Raw genomic sequence first — 20,774 nt, forward strand, 5'->3', positions numbered from 1 at the left:
GGATATTCGAACATGGGAGATTCAGGCGATTCCAGCTCTGGAAGCGATTGCAGGTCACTTCAGCCGATAGCAAAGTCAACGAGTAAAGTGTTCGTATGGCTGAAGGGAAAGGCGAAGTGTACACCGCGTGGAAATCCGTGGGTACTGCTGAATCGCGAGGGTAGAGTGAAAGACATTAAAATTGGAGGCAACTATTCGAGTGCACAGATAAAAGAGCTGGTCAAGGAAAATTTTGCTGGACTTGCGGCTGTTGACTTGGATAGGTAGGTTAAGTACCAAAGCACTTTATCCCGCATGCAGGTTGTTTGCATTGAATAGTGAATGTAAACTGAGAAGTGTGTGGTCACGTAAAACCCAGGTAGAGCAAAACAATTCAAATTTTAGCCACGCGACAAAGGATTCAAAATTTACCACTTATACTTTAGCTATTTGCTTCGGATCATTCATTAAAACCAAAGTATGAGCAGTGAACTTGCTACGAATGTAAGGCCTGCAATGGAGTTAAATGTGCACGTAATATATAAAAACAGCACCTTTTAAAACACGTGTAAGGTTGGGCCGAAAGTTATCCTGATCCACCCCATTTAGAGTCATTTCACGCAACGTCATCAAAATTAAAAAAGAAAGGAATTATCAGTCGTTACTCGAAGACTTACATTTTAAACGGATTTTCAGTTTGATCAGAATACTTATCGCCCTAAACTACGCACAGATCTGAATCTTACCGAGACTGTTTCGATATTTAACTTTTTTTATCTCTTCTATTCTTGACTTTACCTGTGCAATGGTTACACAGTGAAAACAGGCAATTGGTAAAATTATTTAATTAAGGAAAGCAGGAATCTCTACTAGAATTTCCAGATTGACAGGAGGCTAATCATTGAGGCAGGGGGAGTGGGTAAAGGAGTAGAGGGGAATATGGACTGGAATAATACACGCCAAACAAGTCTAGAAACTTATCATTGATCATCTCTATTTAGATTTGCCCCATACTTTATTTACTATTTAGTGAATTGAAATGTTATTTCATATAGCCACTGTAAACTGTACGTAGTGTCGATGTTGAACTTTCCTTTCCATAGAATTCGTCTAAACAAGTCTACGAGCCGTGGGAGCAAAATGGAAAAAGTTTACAGAGGCATACCAGACGCCAAGGAAATATTTAGAATTTATGGCAAGGGGAGTTCCAATTCCAGGCGCATATACATGGTTTTGCAACACCCGAGAAATGGAGGTTAGTGTAAACTTTAATAATCAATCAAGGGTTTGTGTCATTGCAGTCAGCACCAAAAGATCGCATTGAGTGCATACACATCTGTGTCATATGACCCATAAGTAAAGATAGTAAAAGCCAATTTTGGCAAAGCCACAAGATAACTGTGCTGCAAAGGCTGGTCTTTAGCAAATTTGCATGTTGACATGAATATAACTGTAGTGGAGTAAAATATATGGCTGCAGTACCCACAAATGCCTGTTAGAATTGCAATAACAGCGTTCTGGAAATAACAGCCTCCTTGAAGTGGAAATACATTTTCGCTGCAATTAAAAAGAAAATCACCAGTGGTCTTTGAAAGACAAAAGCAACAACATAACCCAATTAATCTGCTGAGAAATAAAAACTTTGATATATAAATTCTAATTTTTCAATATTTACCCTTTTAATGTTTATTACCACTGATTGGCCGACTGGCAATAAGGATCTTTGCCTCATAAAAATTTTCAATATTTGTTTGTCATAGATTTATCAATAAAAAACTAGTAATGCTCGCATCTTTCCACTATTTTAATGGTAATTCAAATGGTTGATTTAAATTCTTTGTTTTATTTTTCATCTCAGGATCTAACCCTAACCCTGAGTCCATACCAACACCAGGAGTTACCAATCCCAACCATCCTTCTCTCTCTCTTCAAATGAATCCCACTTCCAATGCTGCCTCCCTCCATTCTTCCACAAACCAATCACAAGCCTTCCTTCCTTCTGCTCAGCCCGATCCCAACCTACCCTCTACAAACCAACCACAACCCTCCCTCCCCTCTGCTCAGCCCAGTTCCAACCCAGCCTCTACAAACCAACAACAACCCTCCCTTCCCTCTGCTCAGCCCAGTTCCAACCCACTCTCTACAAACCAACAACCACCCTCCCTTCCCTCTGCTCAGCCCAGTTCCAACCCACCCTCTACAAACCAACAACCCTCCCTTCCCTCTGTTCAGCCCAATTCCAACCCACCCTCCACAAACCAATCCCATCCCTCCCATCACCCTGGGCAGCCCAATTCAGACCCACCATCCACCAACCAATTCCAGCCCTCCATTTTCCTAGCTCAGCCTAATTCTAACCCACCCTCCACAAACCAATCCCAAACCTCCCTTTCCTCTGCTCAGCTCAATTCCAACCCTTCCTCGCTTTCTCAACAATCAACCACTCACCCAAATCCCAGCTCATCTCAAACAAGTGTGACAAACTCAGTCATCCAGCCAGGGACTTCCAGTGATGAAGCAAGGGTGGCAAGTGGTGTTGTTAATCAAGTGGACTTGACATTGCCTACAAGTGAATGTAAGTGTTTGATTGATTTGCACACTAGTTATAAACTTAGTTAATGTTTTTTATTCAATCTTCCATTTGCATCTTGACTGGAAGCAGGTGACCCATCTGCCCGTATATGATTATGATGTGACACAATTCAAAACTGTGTTGTGTTGTTTTTTGAACAAATGGTGTTTCTGCTTTTGATGACATGGATACCAGTGACCTTGACAGGAGCTATTTAGCTAGTAACCCAGTAAATGTTGATTAAAGAGCATCAAAATGCTGTTTTTTTTTTATTTTTCCTCTATAACCCCCCCCCCCCCACCCCACCAAAATCATGATCTTTGGCTATTGCAGACCAAAAACCCAATCCAGATTGGAATATCTAATAGTTATCTCCGGGGTGGGTAAGGATATTTTCTGAAAAAAGCATGCACATTACACTAGAAATCAAGTTTAAAACTGCAGATAGTTTACATAGATGATTTCAAATTGTATCATGTAATACCATTTATAAGGCAAATTTACAGAGCACTATTAAAAGCCAGTGTTTTAAGTCTTAACACTGAGAAAGTGCCCTAAAAAAGTAAGCCAAGTCAGATTTACACATTAGGTATGATGTAAATCAACAATATTTATGTGGGACTGATCAAGAAATTAAATCAAAAAGGAGGAAATTTTTACACCATATATTTTTTTACATTTATTATAGCATGTCATTTAACTGGCACAGAACAGTGGGAAACAGGTATGTTTCTATAAAATGGATTAAAAAACAGATACACTTAAAAAAGCCAAAGTGGGATTAGCTTGAACAGAATTTTATTTACTCAATAATTTAATTGAAAAACAAGAGAGATGAACAATTGGGTCTCCTGTTGATGAAGAATAGGATAATCTACAGTATTATGGTAGAGTACAGTGTGATATAGACAGATAGACTGACTGACTCGTGCAGTTTTGTAGCATGAAGTAATGCACAATAAGTAATGTTCTTGAAATTCATTCAATTTTGTGCCATTACATTTAAGCTGGGGTTGTAGAAGAGGATATGAGTTCCTTAGGAGTTCTGGATCTGAATACTCGAGGTATGTTGGAAATATTGTCAATAATTTAATAATATTTTCAATAATTTATGAGTTCCTTAGGAGTTCTGGATCTGAATAATCAAGGTATGTTGGAATTATTGTCAATAATTTAATGCAATTACATGCAGGGCTCTCCCTGGATGATGACATTAGATAAATTTCCACCAGTTACAAAACAATATTCATGCCAAAAGTAGCATTTGAACCTAAAATAGAAAGCTTAACCTTGCTTATACCCTATGTAGCTGTCTGATTCATATTTCAAACTACAGCAAGAGTTGGGGAATGGAAACAAAACAAAAAAAAACAACAACAACCCTTAGAAGATTTTGGCACAGGTCCTTCATGGTGACAGTTCAATTGAACACCATTACTATTTGTATATAATAATATTGCATAAAACAAATAACAAAAGTGCTAGAAATCTGGAATTGGAGTCTAAAATATACTTGTTATTTCAAGAAGGAAAATGGAAGAAGAGTTTGAAAAAAACCCAACCCTTAGAAGATTTTGACACAGATGTCCTCAAAGGATGACAGTTCGATTGAATACCACTACTATTTGTAGACCACAATATAATAATTTTGCAGTGCAATGGTGTGTGGACAGACCATGGGATGTGCTTTACTGTGAACAAGTGCTGATGGAGGTAGCATCAGCCCATGAGGATATTCTCCTACCAATCTTTTTGAACTTGACATATGAGGAGGTTTGTGTTAAATAGCGATGTTATGTTTGCCCGGATGGCTTGCAATTTTCAAGGAAACTGTTGTAAATAAATACAGTTAGCATGCCTAGGTGTCAATGTGTTGAGTTAATGAGAAGTAAAATATATTAGCAGTCACATTTGAAATAAAAATAGCCTGTAAACTTTTGTGAAGCCACATTTGTCATATGTCAATTTCATTTGCTGAGGAACAGACCCATTTGGAAAAGTATACTACAGTTACTGTCTGTCAACTTTAATTTCTCTAGGTGACATATAGTCCTGATGCATGCATTGCAACAATGCACTGTGTTGCATCATAACACCAAAAGAAATAACATTAAATGTAACTCTACTTTAATTTATAAATTTGTGTATCTAGATGTGTCACCAGGCCAGGTCTGACCAGAGAAGCATGGTTACAGTGATCCTACAAGAAGGTGACAACATACCTGATGTGATAAGGTGACTATCAATAGTTAATAAAAGGTTATTTTTATCTCTAAAAGCAGGCTGCACTCCGCAGAAACAGCTTCTGATTACACTAAGTCACAGTGACAAAATAAGTAGGTTAAAATCATAGTTCATAATAGTTAGTTTTTCTTATTGAGAGACATATGCATGAACCGTGCCTTTAAACTTTTCTGTGTATATCACTTAAAAACACATGGAGACATCAAAAGTGACCATGCTTACCTGGTGCAATGTGTACCCACGTGACAATTTTTTTGTACATAGAAGGTTACTCCAACTGACTGGTTTCTGTGTTTTCAAACATAAATTACATTATAATTTGAAATACAGACATCACACACAAACATCACTCACAAACATCACAAAGGGTATTCAAGATTCTTAATATCCACTGTATGATGCATGCATGCTATATTTTACATTAAGTAGTAATTAATTTTACTTAGTAATCAAATATGTTTATCTCTCTCTTAAATCATCAGGATTCTGAATATTCTACATGGAATCAATCATGGAAAGTTATACTTTTGGATAACTAAAGAAAAATCGAGATCTGGGAGAGAAGGTATTGAATTACTATCCGTGTTTTGGATGTTTACTGAGATACGAGACAAAAAGGTCAAAGTTAAAAAAGTTTCCTATGTCTTAATGGCTAAACATCAAGATTGTAATGTAATTCTCACACTTTACTAATATTTAAAAATGGATACATCTGAAGTACTGATATTGTGTACTGTAAAGAGTGTGTGCATAGATATGTTTCTTCATTATTAAGGGATGTTGACATCTCCTGTTCCCTTCCAGGATGTACTTATAATAGGGTGTTTTACTTTCTGTAGTACTGAGCATATCAAAATATCCTGTTATCTTCTAGTCTATGTTGTGTTTCCTTATGCTATATTTAGTGCCCCATAACAACCTCTACGCACCAATAATAGATGCAATAATGCCCATAATTGTCAATGTTCTCAAACTCTTCTTACCATTTTATGTTATTTTTTATGACAGTGAAAAGAAAATTTGGAAGTGCAGGGTCCGATTTACTCATAATGGCACCCACAACTTCTCAGCCTATCCTCATAGAGCGTTTTTGTGGTGAGCATTTTAAGAATGTAAATAGCCTCAAAATACAATTTGTTGAAAAGGTTGGTAAATGTTAATGAAGGGAATTTTGTATTGATAATAGTAATAAGCTTTTCTTGGCAAATAACGTTCAGTTTGGAATGTTTGAAAAGGATCCCATGCCTGCAAGTTAGTCTGTATTCATTCAATTTTAATGTCATCACTATGTGTGGGCACAAGTCAAAACAAACAATAAACACTAGGAAGTTCGAGGAAAAACTCCCATTGCTTTAAAAGCGCTTCCCTTACCTTAAGTCTTATATTAATTTAAAGATAATGTACTCTTTAATTTTAAGGTTGACTTGCAGTCATGTACAATATCCCAAGCCATCATCAGGCACCAGTATACTACCTACATACCAGTTTGACATGCATAAATTTTGCCAATTTTTGGTAAATTGTTTTAATATGTCTTTTTGGCCCCTTTTTAAAAATTGAACATCATAGGTTAATATTGATCTGATTTGACTTAAAGATGGCTGGAAACAAAATTGTTTTATTTTGGATTCTTATAACAAGGAGACAACCTAAAATTAGCAACAAAGGAAGATGTGGTGGATGCAGTAAAAAGGGCAGCAGATGCTGTGGATGCATTCACAAGGGAATGGTAAGAGGTCTTTAATACTCGATAAGATAAAGGTAGAAATAATTATTTCCAGCTTGTTACCCATTGACAACCTTATGATCTTACAGAAAATTTTCATAAACTCATATAGCTCAAGTCTGATGTGTTATTCATACATCAGATACTAAGCTGTGTCAAACAATGTCTTTTTCACAATTAACAAACATTAAAAAAACCTAGTATGCAAATTATGTGGTTAATATGTTTTGATTATCCAGACAGATGCAACAAATCAAGTGAATGCTGGTGAGATTCACCATAAGTTATTCATTGTTTCCAATAGGGAGAGGTTAGAGCAGGATCGTTCACTTAAGAGGGAGCAGGAGAGTGCATTGCAAAAGGAAATAGAGCATGACAAGGTAAATAGCTTTTCCCAAATACTTATATTGCACAAATAATGCCAATATCAATTATGTCAATCATGGCATGATTACCTGTTGCAATTAAACTAAAATAAAGAACACATTAGGAGAAAGTCAGGCAATAAAATGAGGATTATTTTTAGAAGGCTTCCTTTAAGACTTCAGGAGCCAAAACAAGCACCAGCCATCAAAGTATGGCCCAAGTTTCAGAGACATATCCCCAAACAGGAAAGGAAATGAGTGAAATGAAGTGATTCAGCATAAATAATACTTGTTACCAAAAAAATGCTATAATTACCACTTTCTCTTTTAAGACTTAGCAGCAGAAATTTCAAGATCTTTTTTCTACATTATCAATGAAATATTACTGAGGTTGTCATGTATTTATTCTGTAAGATTAAAGAATCAAGCAAGATAAGGAAAGCCCGACAAGCCAGAGTTACAGATGTCAGTCGGGAAGGAAAAAAAGAGAAAGTGAAAATCATCCTCCGCCACTCAAACGGCAAGGAAGAGCGCCAGTTCATCAAAGGTGCCTTCTTCAAGGTACATATAAACAATGATACAAATTATTAAACTTTAAATAGCACTTTGGTAAAATTATGTAGTTAAACTTTGGTTAAAATTATGTTTTTCCTGTTTAAATGATATAGGAAGTATATGACTGGGCAGGCTCCAACAATGCTCTCCCATTACACTTCTCTATCCAAAGAGGTAGGGAAGTGGTAAAACATGGAGACCTCTTGGAGAGACCAGAGGTGCTTCATATTCATGAGAGAGTAAGTAAATAATAATATTGCATAAAACAAATAACAACTACAGTACTAGAAATCTGGAGTTGGAGTCTAAAATATACTTGTGTTATTTCAAGAAGGCAAATGGAATGCGTTTGGTGAATTCAAATTTGTTCAAAATACCCTTTTAATCCTGATTTTTAGAGGTGGTGGAAAAAATATGGCAAATGATATGCTATCTCCTGGTATTTCTTAGCACACAAAATTAATCATTATGAGATACATAATACAAGTATGAATTTTGAGGGGATTTTTGCTTGCATATTCACCAATGTGCCTGCATGGGGTTTGAAAGTCACAGTTGTAAAGTGTTCAAACAGCTACCCTGGTAAATACTGTGGAATTTATGTATTAAACCTTATCTTTGATTCTGTTAACTTGTTTTTTTTTTTTAATCCAGGATGAGGCAGAGATTAAATCCCTTCTGGGATCAGAGGTTAGAAAAAAGTGAATACACATAGTAACAACTTATCTTTGAATGTATGATACAACACCACATATTAAGTAAAGTGTATGCTCGGACTGGTCAATTTGCTGCAAATTATCTGCCTATGAGTGTGTGACATGAAGCAAAATGGCACAAGTGATCAAAACAGAAAAAAAGAATGTGTATTATTGAAGAAGTAAACTGGAAAGCTCTTATCACCATGGCCAGTCTTTAGTATAAACCGTTTCTTTCTCCACACAGCCTAATTTTTCAGTTTGATTATTATTAAAAGACAAAATCATCTTTTTTGACTATTCATTTTGTATACCCAGGTTGAAAGTTTGGGTTATGACCTGAGTTTTATTCATAGAGTTAAGCATAAATTTTGAAATTGTTAAGGGTAAGGAAATAAGAAATGTTAATTCTGGGTCACATGATGGCTTTCCTCATTTTGCCTGCAGGTGACATTCCAAGGAAATATTCCCGATTTGCAGTTGGAGGGTGACCCTTCATCCACAATACTAGGTGAGGAATACAAATATTATGTATTAAACTAGTAATTACCAAAAAATGAAAAAAACAATGTAAAGAATAAAAATGAAGTACCTTCAAATGATACTGAACATGCATGAAAAGCAGACCCAGTCTTAGCAAAGGCAATGCAACCCAACAAGAAAATTACAGGTAATCTGCCTTGCTCAGTGATAATAAGCAGAAAATAAGGACAAACATTAGGACTACATGATGTTCCTAAAAACAGAGATAACATCTTTCTTTAAAAAATTTCAGAAGAAATTGCCTTAATGCCAAAAATCAACACTGGTCATATGTTAAGTTATGTGTTGAGGGCTTATTAATTTCATATTTGTTACCTGATAAACAATGAGAGTCGCCACACAATTCTGTAATTTACTGGATAAATCATCATCACCTGTATTGCATGAGCAATTATAGTAAAATATAGGTATATTAAATTGTGTATTTTTACATACTGAGACTAGTTCTCCTCCTGACAGATGAAGATTCGAACACAAGCAAAACAAATGAGGTAAGGGAAGTAGTGCACATTAAAATGTCACGTAAAATTATTGGTAGTATGCTACATTATGAAAACCCTACCATAACATATTGCATTGTATGTTCCATAGATCATTGACCAAAAAAAGTTGACTTAAACTTAAAAAACTCGCATGTCCCTTGGGACGAGGTTCTTTGTGGGCCGTGACACTTAGGCAGACTGACGGGTCCCTTGGGACAAGGTTCTTCGTGAGCCGCGACACTTGGGGCAGACTGAAAGGTCCCTTGGGACGAGGTTCTTCGTGAGCCGCGACACTTGGGGCAGACTGACAGGTCCCTTGGGACGAGGTTCTTCGTGAGCCGCGACACTTGGGGCAGACTGAAAGGTCCCTTGGGACGAGGTTCTTCGTGAGCCGCGACACTTGGGGCAGACTGACGGGTCCCTTGGGATGAGGTTCTTCGTGAGCCGCGACACTTGGGGCAGACTGACGGGTCCCTTGGGACGAGGTTCTTCGTGAGCCGCGACACTTGGGGCAGACTGACGGGTCCCTTGGGACGAGGTTCTTCGTGAGCCGCGGCACTTGGGGCAGACTGAAAGGTCCCTTGGGACGAGGTTCTTTGTGAGCCGCGACACTTGGGGCAGACTGACGGGTCCCTTGGGACGAGGTTCTTCGTGAGCCGCGACACTTGGGGCAGACTGAAAGGTCCCTTGGGACGAGGTTCTTCGTGAGCCGCGACACTTGGGGCAGACTGACTGGTCCCTTGGGACGAGGTTCTCCGTGAGCCGCGACACTTGGGGCAGACTGAAAGTTCCCTTGGGACGAGGTTCTTCGTGAGCCGCGACACTTGGGGCAGACTTAAAGGTCCCTTGGGACAAGGTTCTTCGTGAGCCGCAACACTTGGGGCAGACTGACGGGTCCCTTGGGACAAGGTTCTTTGCGAGAAGCATTATTTTTTGCAGACTTACTTTAATGATCTTCATGTGATCTAGTTCTCATTTTAACCAAAATAATTAAAGATATGTCAATATACATACAACTGAACAAAATGAACTGTCATGGCTTCCTCCTGCATAACACTAACATCAACACCTGACCAAATAATATTAACAACAGCAAGGTGGAACAACTGACAGTATCTATTATCACTATAGTTTTAAATAAGGGTCATGCTATAATGTACGCAGGTGGAAATCTTATTAAGATCTTAGTAAGATTCTTAATAAGATTCTTACTAAGATCTTATCTTACTTCTTAATTAAGATTCTTACAAGATTCTTACAAGATTCTTACAAGATTCTTACAAGATTCTTACAAGATTCTTACAAGATCTTACAAGATCTTAGGAAAATGCTCCAAGATCTTACCAAGATCTTACCAAGATCTTACCAAGATCTTACCAAGATCTTACCAAGATCTTACAAGATCTTACCAAGATCTTACCAAGATCTTACAAGATCTTACAAGATCTTACCAAGATCTTACCAAGATCTTACTAAGATCTTACCAAGATCTTACCAAGATCTTACCAAGATCTTACAAAGATCTTACCAAGATCTTATCAAGATCTTACCAAGATCTTACAAAGATCTTACCAAGATCTTACCAAGATCTTACAAAGATCTTACCAAGATCTTACCAGATCTTACTAAGATTCTTGTAAGATCTTAGAGGATCTTACCAAGATTCTTGTAAGATCTTACAAGACCTTACCAAGATTCTCACAAGATCTTGATAATATGAGATCTTACCTAGATCTTACTCAGATCTCATCAAAATATTTCTCATTTCTGCTAAAAAACAATGTTACCAAAATAGAAAGAGCAGAAAAAACTTTAGAACAATATTTTATTAAAACAGAAATCCTATTTTAATTACAAAGCAATGAACTATTTATACAAGTTTGAAACTCAGAAAACAAGGACACTACTAAATTGTTCCCAAGTAAAATTAAAGGGCGATGCACCTCTTTGCAACATAATAATGGTATTCCAAATTTCATTAATGGAAAAAAATTTACCACTTGTTTTACTAAAAAGTATGAAGGTAAGATTAATATTATTTAAAAGAGACTAATTCAAATGCATAATTAAAAAAAGCTGCAACAAATTATTGTTAGGCTCCAAAAAATCTAATGTACCACTCTTTACCTAAAGAGAACCTCCACTAAAACAGGACAATAACTTTAAACTACAGAACATATTGTTCGCAATCAGAACTGTTCAAACTTTTTTGCAATGAAAGAATTGGGACCCAAAATAAACGAATTTCAAAAACGCTTGTTTTGATTTTTAAATTTCGCGGATGCCACCATCTTGAATAACTGTGATGGGCAACAGTTGCTCTCTTGTTTCAAACAAAAGCCCTTTTGTGAAAACAATAACTGCAACCATGGCACGTCACAATCATTCAAGATAGTGGCACCTGGGAAATTTAAAAGTGAAAATAAGTTGTTCTAAATTCTTTTTTTTTCTGAAACAATTGCAAATATTATTTTGTACAATTTTAAATTGTTCATTCGAGTCAAGGTGGAGTTTCCCTTTAACAATACATTTTTAGAATTAGAAGTTTGGAAACTCAAAAGTGATGTGAATGTTGGACTCACAGTGACCTAAAAATCTAAGAATACTACTTATTATTGTTGTGACTTTTTAGGTTTCAGTAACATTCTCATCCCTTTTAAGTTTCCTTTTGGAATCTAAACACTTCTGGTTTAAAGACTGCCATATCTGGCCCCACTTCTTCTAGAATGGAACCTCTCCAAACTTTTCTGTTATGGCTCCTGCATGAATAAAGATGCAAAATAATTTCATTCATTTATAAAATTCGAGAACATTTAGGAGGTTAATGTTCAAGAGGATGCTCAATGTAATATGATCTTTATAATAATGGCAGGGTTCGTACAGGTCATGGAATTTCAAAAGTTCATTTTCCAGGCCTGGAAAGTCATGCAATTTAGGTGTGGGTCATGGAAAGTCATGGAAAATCAATATGCTCTCTATGAGTGAAAGGCAATAAGACCCAAAGTTGAAAAGTTAACTGATGAGTCCAAAAATCAGATTTAATTTCATTAGAAATAAACAGAAGCACACATTGTGAGAATGTTTGCAAACATTCTTTCACACTGCATTCTAGTCTTGGAATCTTTCAAAAGGTCATGGAAAAAGTTATAGAAAATCATGGAATTTTAACAGGTCAAAAGTGTACGAACCCTGAATGGTAACTGTAACACTGGAACCTATTTACTGTGATGAAAAAGATATCAATGTCACAGACAAGTATAAAAATTAACTATGTTCCTATTTAAGTTAGGCTTTTCCATGTTAGCTATTATACATTCACATTTCAATTCTACATTTAACTAGTCTTTAACTATTAACAATTATTCCACGAGCACGCATTGGATATGAGATGATAGATAGCCAACTCGGTGCTACGCGCCTCGTTGGCTATAATCATCTCATATCCGACAAGCACGAGTGGAATAATTGTTTTATTTAAAAAAAAAAAATGCCCCCAAGATATTAGACAAATCTTCTCGACTTTATTTTGTAAGAAGAAACCGGATGTTACAATGTACAGATATTAGATTATGGTATATTGGCTCACCTACCATAATGGCTAAGCCAATAAAAAGTCTTGAATTGCATTATCCAATGATCCCGTTTTTAATAATGGTTATTATTAAAAACTAGATCATTGGATAATGCAATTCAAGACTTTTTATTGGCTTAGCCATTATGGTATATCAGCCAATATACCATAATCTACAAATATGGCAAGCGTATGTGTCAGATTAAAATTAAAAGGGAACTAAAAATTGAATAAAATTTCATTTAATTTAACGTTTTTAATAAAACAGTTATTCCACTCGCGCTTGTTGGATATGAGATGATTATAGCCAACTCGGCGCTACGCGCCTTGTTGGCTATCTATCATCTCATATCCAATGCACGCTCGTGGAATAATTGTTAATTATCTTTTTAAATAATGTGAAATTCTGTAAAGGGAACTCCTTTTCAATGATCCTAAACACAAGCTAAGAGAATATATTTTCTTAGGTGATTACACAATGTTGTGAAACTAAAAAGAAATTAATTACTTCTTCAAAGACTTGTCCTGTGGGGGTCCAGCACTTCCTTCCCCGTTGCTTTTTCTCTTGCTGGCTCAAGAATTCCAGCAGCCATTTCTTCTGTTGTAAAAAGCTGTGAAAACACCTTAAACTCATATTTCTTCAGGTCCCCACCAGAGGGAATGGCAAGAAGTTTAACCTCATTGTGCATCTAAAAGAAAAAAAAATGTGTCATTAGTGACTATCTCATTTCCAAGAAGTTTCAATATTGTAGATGAAAACTGAAACCTCATACTGCAATTGTGAACACTGAAACAATGACTGTATTGTAAGGAAATTAAGATTTTATAGTTCTGGGCTGTACAGGTTTTGTTAGGAAATTAAGTCTGGATTATACAGTTTTTGTTACGAAATTTTAAAAGATATAGTTCTGGATTGTACAGATTTTGTTAGGAAATTAAGTCTGGATTGTATAGATTTTGTTAGGAAATTTTAATAGATATAGTTCTGGACTGTACAGGTTTTGTTGGGAAATTAAGTCTGGATTATACATTTTTTGTTACGAAATTTTAAAAGATATAGTTCTGGACTGTACAGGTTTTGTAAGGAAATTAAGTCAGGATTGTACAGATTTTGTTAGGAAATTTTAATAGATATAGTTCTGGACTGTACAGTTTTATAAGGAAATTTTAAAAGATATAGTTCTGGACTGTAAAGTTTATCTTAGGAAATTTAAAAGATATAGTTCTGGACTGTAAAGTTTAGTAAAAAAGTATCTGTTTACGTCGTGTTGTTGCACTTGTGTCATTTTGTTGCACGGAAATAAAGATTCCGTGTTATACGTATGAATTTAACTGGTCTTAGCATCTTCTTCTTTTCTACAATTTGGTTAACATGCAAGGAAAAAACGAATTGATGGTACTTTAAGTATATATTGAGAAAAATAATTTGAACAATTGGGTCATGGAAAATAGGAAAAGGTCATGGAAAAAGTCATGGAAAGTCATGGAATTTCAGAAAGTCAAAAGCGTACGAACCATGAATAGGGACCTTAAGATCTACAATGGTGATGGTGAAGAAAATGCCTCCAAACAGTAGTATGATTGGTTAAAAGTTGAAAATAACCTTGCTGCATGTGCTGCTCATATATTTTTGGTACTGTGCATAAAAACGACATGAAATCACCAAATTTGAGGTTTTAAGGGCAACGTTCCCATAAAAATGCCTATCTTTTATTATCTATTCTTACTGTGAAACTGCTGGCACTAATTCATTTTTAAGATACTTCGTCCACATTAGACAACATGAATAAGATGGAATAACCACGAAAGACTTACAATAGTGCAAAGTTATATTTTGAGGTGATATTTCCGTTGATGTTGATCTTAAGGTCTCTAATTATTGTAGATGTAAAGCTGAACTCAGGTGACTGCCTCTCAGGCTATTGCTAAAATTGAGCCCTCATGCCATTATCAAAACAACCATTGCAGTGCATGACACCTACCAAGGATGCTGTGGGGGAGCTTCCAACTCCAGGTCTCACCAACATCACTCACACTACTAGCACCTTGAATTTCGTACTTGGGCTAAAAAAAAAATCAATAACAGAATTCTAGTTTGAATAAAAGAGAAAACAAATAAACAATAGAATGGAGACTTATGACGATTTCCTTGACTTGTCTGTTGGTACATTAAAAGATTATCTTGACGTCAGAGGTCTTCAAACTACTGGTAAAAAAGTGGAACTTGTGGCGAGGGCTCATTATGTACATCCTCTGGTTCAACAACCTCTAACTCAATCTCTTTATCTTCGGGAACCTCTGGCAGAGGCTCAATGCCAAAATCCATTTCAACATTGTCCCCTAAAGAATCATTAGATGCGGATGTGCTTGCCTCTTTATCCAGTAATCTTCTTTTTTGAGGAGTCTTGTCGAACTTGTTTTTCAGTACAGACAAAAAAAGTGTAGGGTTGGGATATTCTCTAGTAGGCTGTCCATCTACAAAGTGGTTCGCACAGACAAAAGTCCCATTTCCAGGTGAAAAATCATACCGCTTAATCCTGGGACTATAGCATCTTTCCATTTCTGGTGTTTATTCTTGGCTGTGGTAAATTTAAAGAAACGGATCGAACATCATTTTGTCGGATATCTATCGTCGTTACAACCACCAACGCAACAGCGAGCTGTTTTTGGCTTGGCAGTCGACATAAACGCGCCTGAGATTAAAAAAAGTATAAGTAACACTTACATAATCAAAAAATGGAATATGACGAGCAAAAATGTAGAAAACATGCTTGAACATTTTCTCTTTGATGTTTGACACTCTTTCACGTGGTTGATTTGCATATGTCACCTCCATAAAAAGTAAAAAAATCGCAAGAAAGATCGATCTCAGGCAGCTCAAATTTCGTACATACTTCGGCTATATACTTACCTAAAATTTCTGAAAATTTGAAGACCAGAGATTCATCTGACAGGAAGAAAATTAAGGAAATGTAGCTTGCATCCGAGTCACGAGTCAAATTTTTACAGATAACGTACGAGGCTTGGTAGCCGCGCCTCCCAATGTTTTGCCTGCCCAACAAAATGGCGGCGTATACCGTGATTTGTTGAACTGTACGTTTTCAAAGCGATCGTTGTCGATTTGCGTTGACGATTTTAAAATTGAAGTTCAAATGCACTAGATCTGTATGAAAAAGCTATTTTAATCAGGAGGTTTTATTTCTTCGCGTACTCCGGTTTTCCCCTCACATAAAAAAAAACAATATTTCAGTTGATTTGTTCTGCTTTAAGTTGATTTGTAGTCTCCCAAATTAGTAGAGCACTCATGCTCAAATAAATAGCCTTGAGACTCAAATAAAGTGATTGTTGTTATTAGTATTAGTATTTACTTACATGAAATATCATTAAAAGCTAACTTTTTTGACAAGATCTTGTAACATTGTCTTAACATTGTTTTTAATAGATGTAATTGTTGATACCTTAATTAATAATTTTCTGAGATCTTGTCATTTTTTTTATCAATAGAATGCTGCAAACTGACTTTTGATGACAAGATCCTGTAAGGTTTCTTTAAGATCTTACAAGATTTTATCAAGATCTTTTAAGATCTTAAAATGCTACACATTGACTAAATTTGACAAGATCTTGTAAGATTTATTTTAAGATCTTACAAGATTATAATTAAGATCTTTTAAGATCTTAGCAAGTTGGATACTGATTTTTTTTCTGATAAGATCTTGTAAGATTCTCTTAAGATCTTACAAGATATTTTTTAAGATCTTAGAATGTTGAATATTGATTTCTTTGGATAAGATCTTGTAAGATCCTCTTAAGATCTTACAAGATTTTTACCAAGATTTTTTAAGATCTTAAGAGTTAAACAAGATCTTATTAAGATCTTAATCTTAATAAGAATCTTACAAGATTCTTGTAAGATCTTACAAGATCTTAATAAGATTTCCACCTGGGTTAAAAACAACTTATCAACCTAAATAACTAAGTAAATAGAGATCATGTTAGTAACATCATTTTCCAAGTGTGTTTAGTAAAGGTATTGAATGCCCTATTTTAATTTGCCATTGAAATATGAGGTCATGTAATTAGATTAGTTCATGTACATTTCATTAGTGACTATTTAATTTTATAATACTATATCTACGTTATAATAGTCATGGTTATAAAGGAAAGTAAGAGATTGAGGCAGTGGCATCTTGGTTTTTGCCATTGTCCCTTGTTGTTAAAAGTAAGTTACACGTGACTCTTGTGGATGGCATACTTCCCTTTACTTTTTATCTTGTTTCAGGAACCACTACCAGGTACATCTGGAATTATTTTTGCACAAGCAGGTGAGAAGCATATTATCTAATAAGTAAAATAACCAGTATTTTACCAACCAGTAAGGATACTGATTTTAATGTTGGTAAAAGTGGCCATCTCTGATGATAGTTGATCCACTGGCATCCTACTGCATTTTAGAGGATAACATGGCATAAGGATGTCATTAGAGCTACAAAAGAATTTAATCAGAAGGTTGAACAAAATGATTAGACTCTATTTGAAGATATTGAAAGAACATGGAAATGTATATTCTTGACCTGGAGACCATGGATTATGGAGATTTCCTACTGACCCTTTTAACTAAGGCCCCTACTTAACCTGGCAATCTATAAAGCATTTCCCTCCAAACTGTGACAATATAATTATCAGAGAAATATATGATTGTGAGTCAACAGCAAGAAAAAGAAAATTACTGGTCAGCCTACAATGTCTAAAATTATAACTTTTTCCCCAGAAGAAGGACAAGAAATAGAGGAAAGTTGTGTAGACATCAACAAGGAGGAGAAGAAAGTAGAAGAGAAAAAGGAGCAAAAGAAAGAAGAGGAAGTGAGGGAGCACACAGAAGAAGAGAAAAAGAGGGAACATAAAGATGAAGAGGGGAACGAACATGTTAAACATGAAAGGAAAAGGAAAAAGAAGGACAGGAGAACAACCTCAAAAAGAAAAAAGCCAATGTTGGAAAATCACCCAGAATGTTAAAAGTTTAAAAAGACTTAAAAAGGACGCTTGTCAGCCACACCTTTGTTTCTGTTTACCTGTGGATGTTTTCATATTTTATTTCATGTAGAGCAGATCCAAATATAAAAATGCACAATCAAACTGCCTAGGGTAATTTAAAAGACTTCCAGAAACACAACTTGGGACAATGCAATAAAATTTCACTTTCCCATACATTTCACATATTTTCATGGTCATCAAAAATGGTAGAGGCTGGCTAGAGTCCTTCAAAATTTGTTCAATAGAGGCTGCTATAAAGCAACAAGTTAAAAATGTTCTTTGTTTTGATGATAAACAACAAGTGTAGAGCCCAAAACTTCAGTTCCTAATGTAAATATGGTTGGTGTTATAAGGAACTAAAAGTGTTCAGTTTAGAATTTAGTCAAAGTGGGTCATATGTATTGCATGACATTTTATATTGGGTCATTTGAAAAACAAATGGTCTGGGTCAAACTATGATCTTCAAACTTCCAAGAACTGACATCATTCAAACCATCACCAGTATGTCAGAGTCTTTATGCTTTTCAAGGTTTTAGTTGTTTATTGTGGTAAACAATTCATCATAAAGTGGAATCCTTATTTTAAAAAATTACAGACCAATCTTGAATATACGATGTCAAAAAACAGCAAAATATATTTTTCATTTCATGCTTTCTGACCCCAAGTAACTGATTCAACTTCAAATCATGTTTTCAGGTTCAACTGCCATTCTCTTTTGCTTGAAAAACACTAAGCTTTTGTCCTTGTTTCATAACAAAACATAAACACAAGAACAAAGACAACAAACGAAGCATCAAACGATCAGTAAATCAACATATGCAAAATGTCTAAGTAGGCTCATACTAAAATTGTACTCATACCCACGTAATCTGAAATGCTAGTCATCTTAATATTGTGCCCTCGTCTAAGGATAGTAAGCACATTTTTTTTTTTTTTGGTTTTCTTTAATTATTGCCAGCTGCTTTGGAAGTACTTAATATATATGAGGTAACTTGCTTTTTGTTTGTTTCTTTGTTTTTTAGTCTGTTTTTACATCAGTAAGAGTCCACAACCATTTCATTTAGTGTCAGAATAGAATATTCCAAATAAATGAAACAAAAACATGAACTAGATCGAATACTGGAACTAGTTATGATTTGAATTTAATAGTTGATGTTGCACATGCAATATAGAAGACTTCTAAAAGAGTGCAAAAATTTAGGCTTCTATGAAACTATAAACCTTAACCACAACCATGTTTACTTTACTGAAAGGTGTGAAATTGGCTTCCTTGGGTGAGAGCACAGTGATTTAATATCTAGAGTAGGGACCCCTTGGCTTAATTCTTGCCTTGCACTGAAGAGTAGGCAAAGTTAAAATTACATTATACAGTACATACATATATATGTATATATAAAAAATTGTGGCAAGAAGTTAAAACTCGTTCATATTTTGAAGATGATCCATAAGCATGCAAACCAAAAAAATGTCCCTAGTTAGTCACACCTTTATTTTAATTTACCCGTGGATATTTTGATATTTTATTTCATGTAGAGCAGGTTCAACTTAAACAACAAACATGGCAGATTTGATGTTAAGTTTATTATTTACTATGGTAAAATCAACTTGTATTTATTAAATTAATAGGTATTAAAATATTCAATTCAGTTACTAATATCAAAAATGTCTTGCTTTTTTTTTTTAGTCATGATCGCAGATAAGGATTAAGGTTTTTTTTTTAGTCAATAAAGTGCGCTAGGTCAGGCTATATGAAAATTAAGGTCAGCTCAACAAGCACTTGATTATTTTGTTAAAAGTGAACTGTTGCAGTTGTGTCATAGCTTTTACAGTTGATTAGTTTGGTGGATCTATTACAAAGTTAATATTTAACATTTTAGGAATCTTATTTGTTCTGAACTATCAAATTAATTCATAAGAATTAATTTCTTTTAACTTAATTGTCAAGTCCATGTTAATCTTACTAGTCAACATTTAATTTGGTTATATCAACTAAGTTGAAATTATAAATTAGCCACTGTACTGTAGAGAGTCAAATAGCTGAAGTTTCAAGTATTGGCCCTTAACTCTGACAAAGGGTTAATGCTCAAAACGTCAGCTTTTTGAATCTTCAGGGTGGCCAGTTTACAATTTCATCTTAATTAATCTACCCCCACTGACACAGCACCACAGTTTCTTTAAAAACCTCCAACGTTCATTCATTTGTGAACATTTAGTCAATTTTGATTTTAAATAGATTCCTCTGCTATAAAAAATATCACAGTATGATTGTGTTTCACAAAATTATCTGAATAGAATGAATGAAACACAAAATTGGATAACAAATTTAGCTTCAAAAAAATTATAGTATCCCACCACACTTTCACATGTTCCATGAAATGCTGCTGAGCTATCATGGTCTTGGAAAATGGACATAAGTATAGTTAACATTATTCTTCTTACCATTTGTTTGCAAGATGAGAAAATTTTGCTTTTGTTTTTTTCCATTCCCACTAATATGAATGTCAGCTGGTAGCTATGCATACGCGTGACTGTCTTGAATTCTGGTGCCGGAATGTTAGTTTTACTCATCCTCTACTCAGTCTTTTTTGTCCAAACCATTTTAACATTTCCTAAGAGTTATGTTCCTTTTTTGGCTAAAAATGACCAATTAAAATAGGAACGCGAAAATCTATCGAGCTTACGTAACCGAAAACTATGAAGCAGCAAGTAGGAACAAACACCCTCCGGTAAAACAATGTACCAGAAGAAACCAATGCTTACCTTAGGACCATTTCTTCCATCTCTTTAGCAGTGTAAAAATATTCTTTCTCCCTCTCGCGTTCTTTTTAAAATTTCAAAAAAGTCCTGAGTTTGCGACGACAAGTTTGCTAGAACATGACCACTCTCACTCGCCCCAGGCTCCCTCCCGTATTTAGCCTCGATTAGAAAATCGAGCCTCGATTGGAAAATCGAGGCACGATTGGAAAATCGAGGCTCGATTGCAAAATCGAGGCACGATTGCAAAATCG

General features: G+C 35.3%; 1 protein-coding gene and 1 long non-coding RNA gene across 9 annotated transcripts; one reads left to right on the forward strand and one right to left on the reverse strand.

The window, feature by feature from the left end:
* The first annotated feature begins 1,343 nt into the window (after positions 1–1,343).
* On the forward strand, positions 1,344–19,429 carry LOC148717516 (uncharacterized). 4 transcript variants are annotated; one of them, XM_088742228.1, is made up of 16 exons: positions 1,344–2,554; positions 3,240–3,275; positions 3,559–3,615; positions 4,206–4,324; positions 4,704–4,786; positions 5,278–5,360; positions 5,804–5,890; positions 6,437–6,524; positions 6,826–6,901; positions 7,301–7,447; positions 7,555–7,680; positions 8,096–8,131; positions 8,584–8,647; positions 9,124–9,170; positions 17,015–17,057; positions 17,504–19,429. In XM_088742228.1, the coding sequence occupies exons 1-16, from the start codon at positions 1,912–1,914 to the stop codon at positions 17,746–17,748; spliced, it is 1,980 nt and encodes a 659-aa protein (XP_088598354.1). In that variant the 5' UTR covers positions 1,344–1,911; the 3' UTR covers positions 17,749–19,429. The 4 variants fall into 4 exon arrangements, with proteins under 4 accessions (XP_088598354.1, XP_088598355.1, XP_088598358.1 ...); XM_088742229.1 differs by having other exon boundaries at positions 17,507–19,429; XM_088742232.1 differs by having other exon boundaries at positions 9,139–9,170; positions 17,507–19,429.
* LOC148717517 (uncharacterized) lies at positions 10,969–20,674 on the reverse strand. Of its 5 annotated transcripts, XR_015994402.1 has the most exons (6): positions 20,527–20,674; positions 15,644–17,218; positions 15,104–15,425; positions 14,715–14,796; positions 13,241–13,421; positions 10,969–11,920 (listed from the first exon to the last, which is right to left on the reverse strand). It is a non-coding gene; the product is annotated as an uncharacterized LOC148717517 (long non-coding RNA). The 5 variants fall into 5 exon arrangements; XR_015994398.1 differs by lacking the exon at positions 20,527–20,674 and having other exon boundaries at positions 15,644–17,244; XR_015994400.1 differs by lacking the exon at positions 20,527–20,674 and having other exon boundaries at positions 15,261–15,311; positions 15,644–17,241.
* Between the last annotated feature and the right edge of the window lie 100 nt (positions 20,675–20,774).

Source organism: Stylophora pistillata, chromosome 13 (genome assembly GCF_964205215.1).
Source record: "Stylophora pistillata chromosome 13, jaStyPist1.2, whole genome shotgun sequence".
In the NCBI taxonomy this organism is placed as follows: Eukaryota; Metazoa; Cnidaria; class Anthozoa; order Scleractinia; family Pocilloporidae; genus Stylophora; species Stylophora pistillata.

Coding starts and splice junctions, on each gene's coding strand:
- LOC148717516 (XM_088742228.1), top strand. CDS start 1,912: ATGAATCCCACTTCCAATGCTGCCTCCCTCCATTCTTCCACAAACCAA. Junction 6,525..6,825: donor GATGCATTCACAAGGGAATG/GTAAGAGGTCTT, acceptor TGTTTCCAATAG/GGAGAGGTTAGAGCAGGATC. Junction 17,058..17,503: donor AATTATTTTTGCACAAGCAG/GTGAGAAGCATA, acceptor CTTTTTCCCCAG/AAGAAGGACAAGAAATAGAG.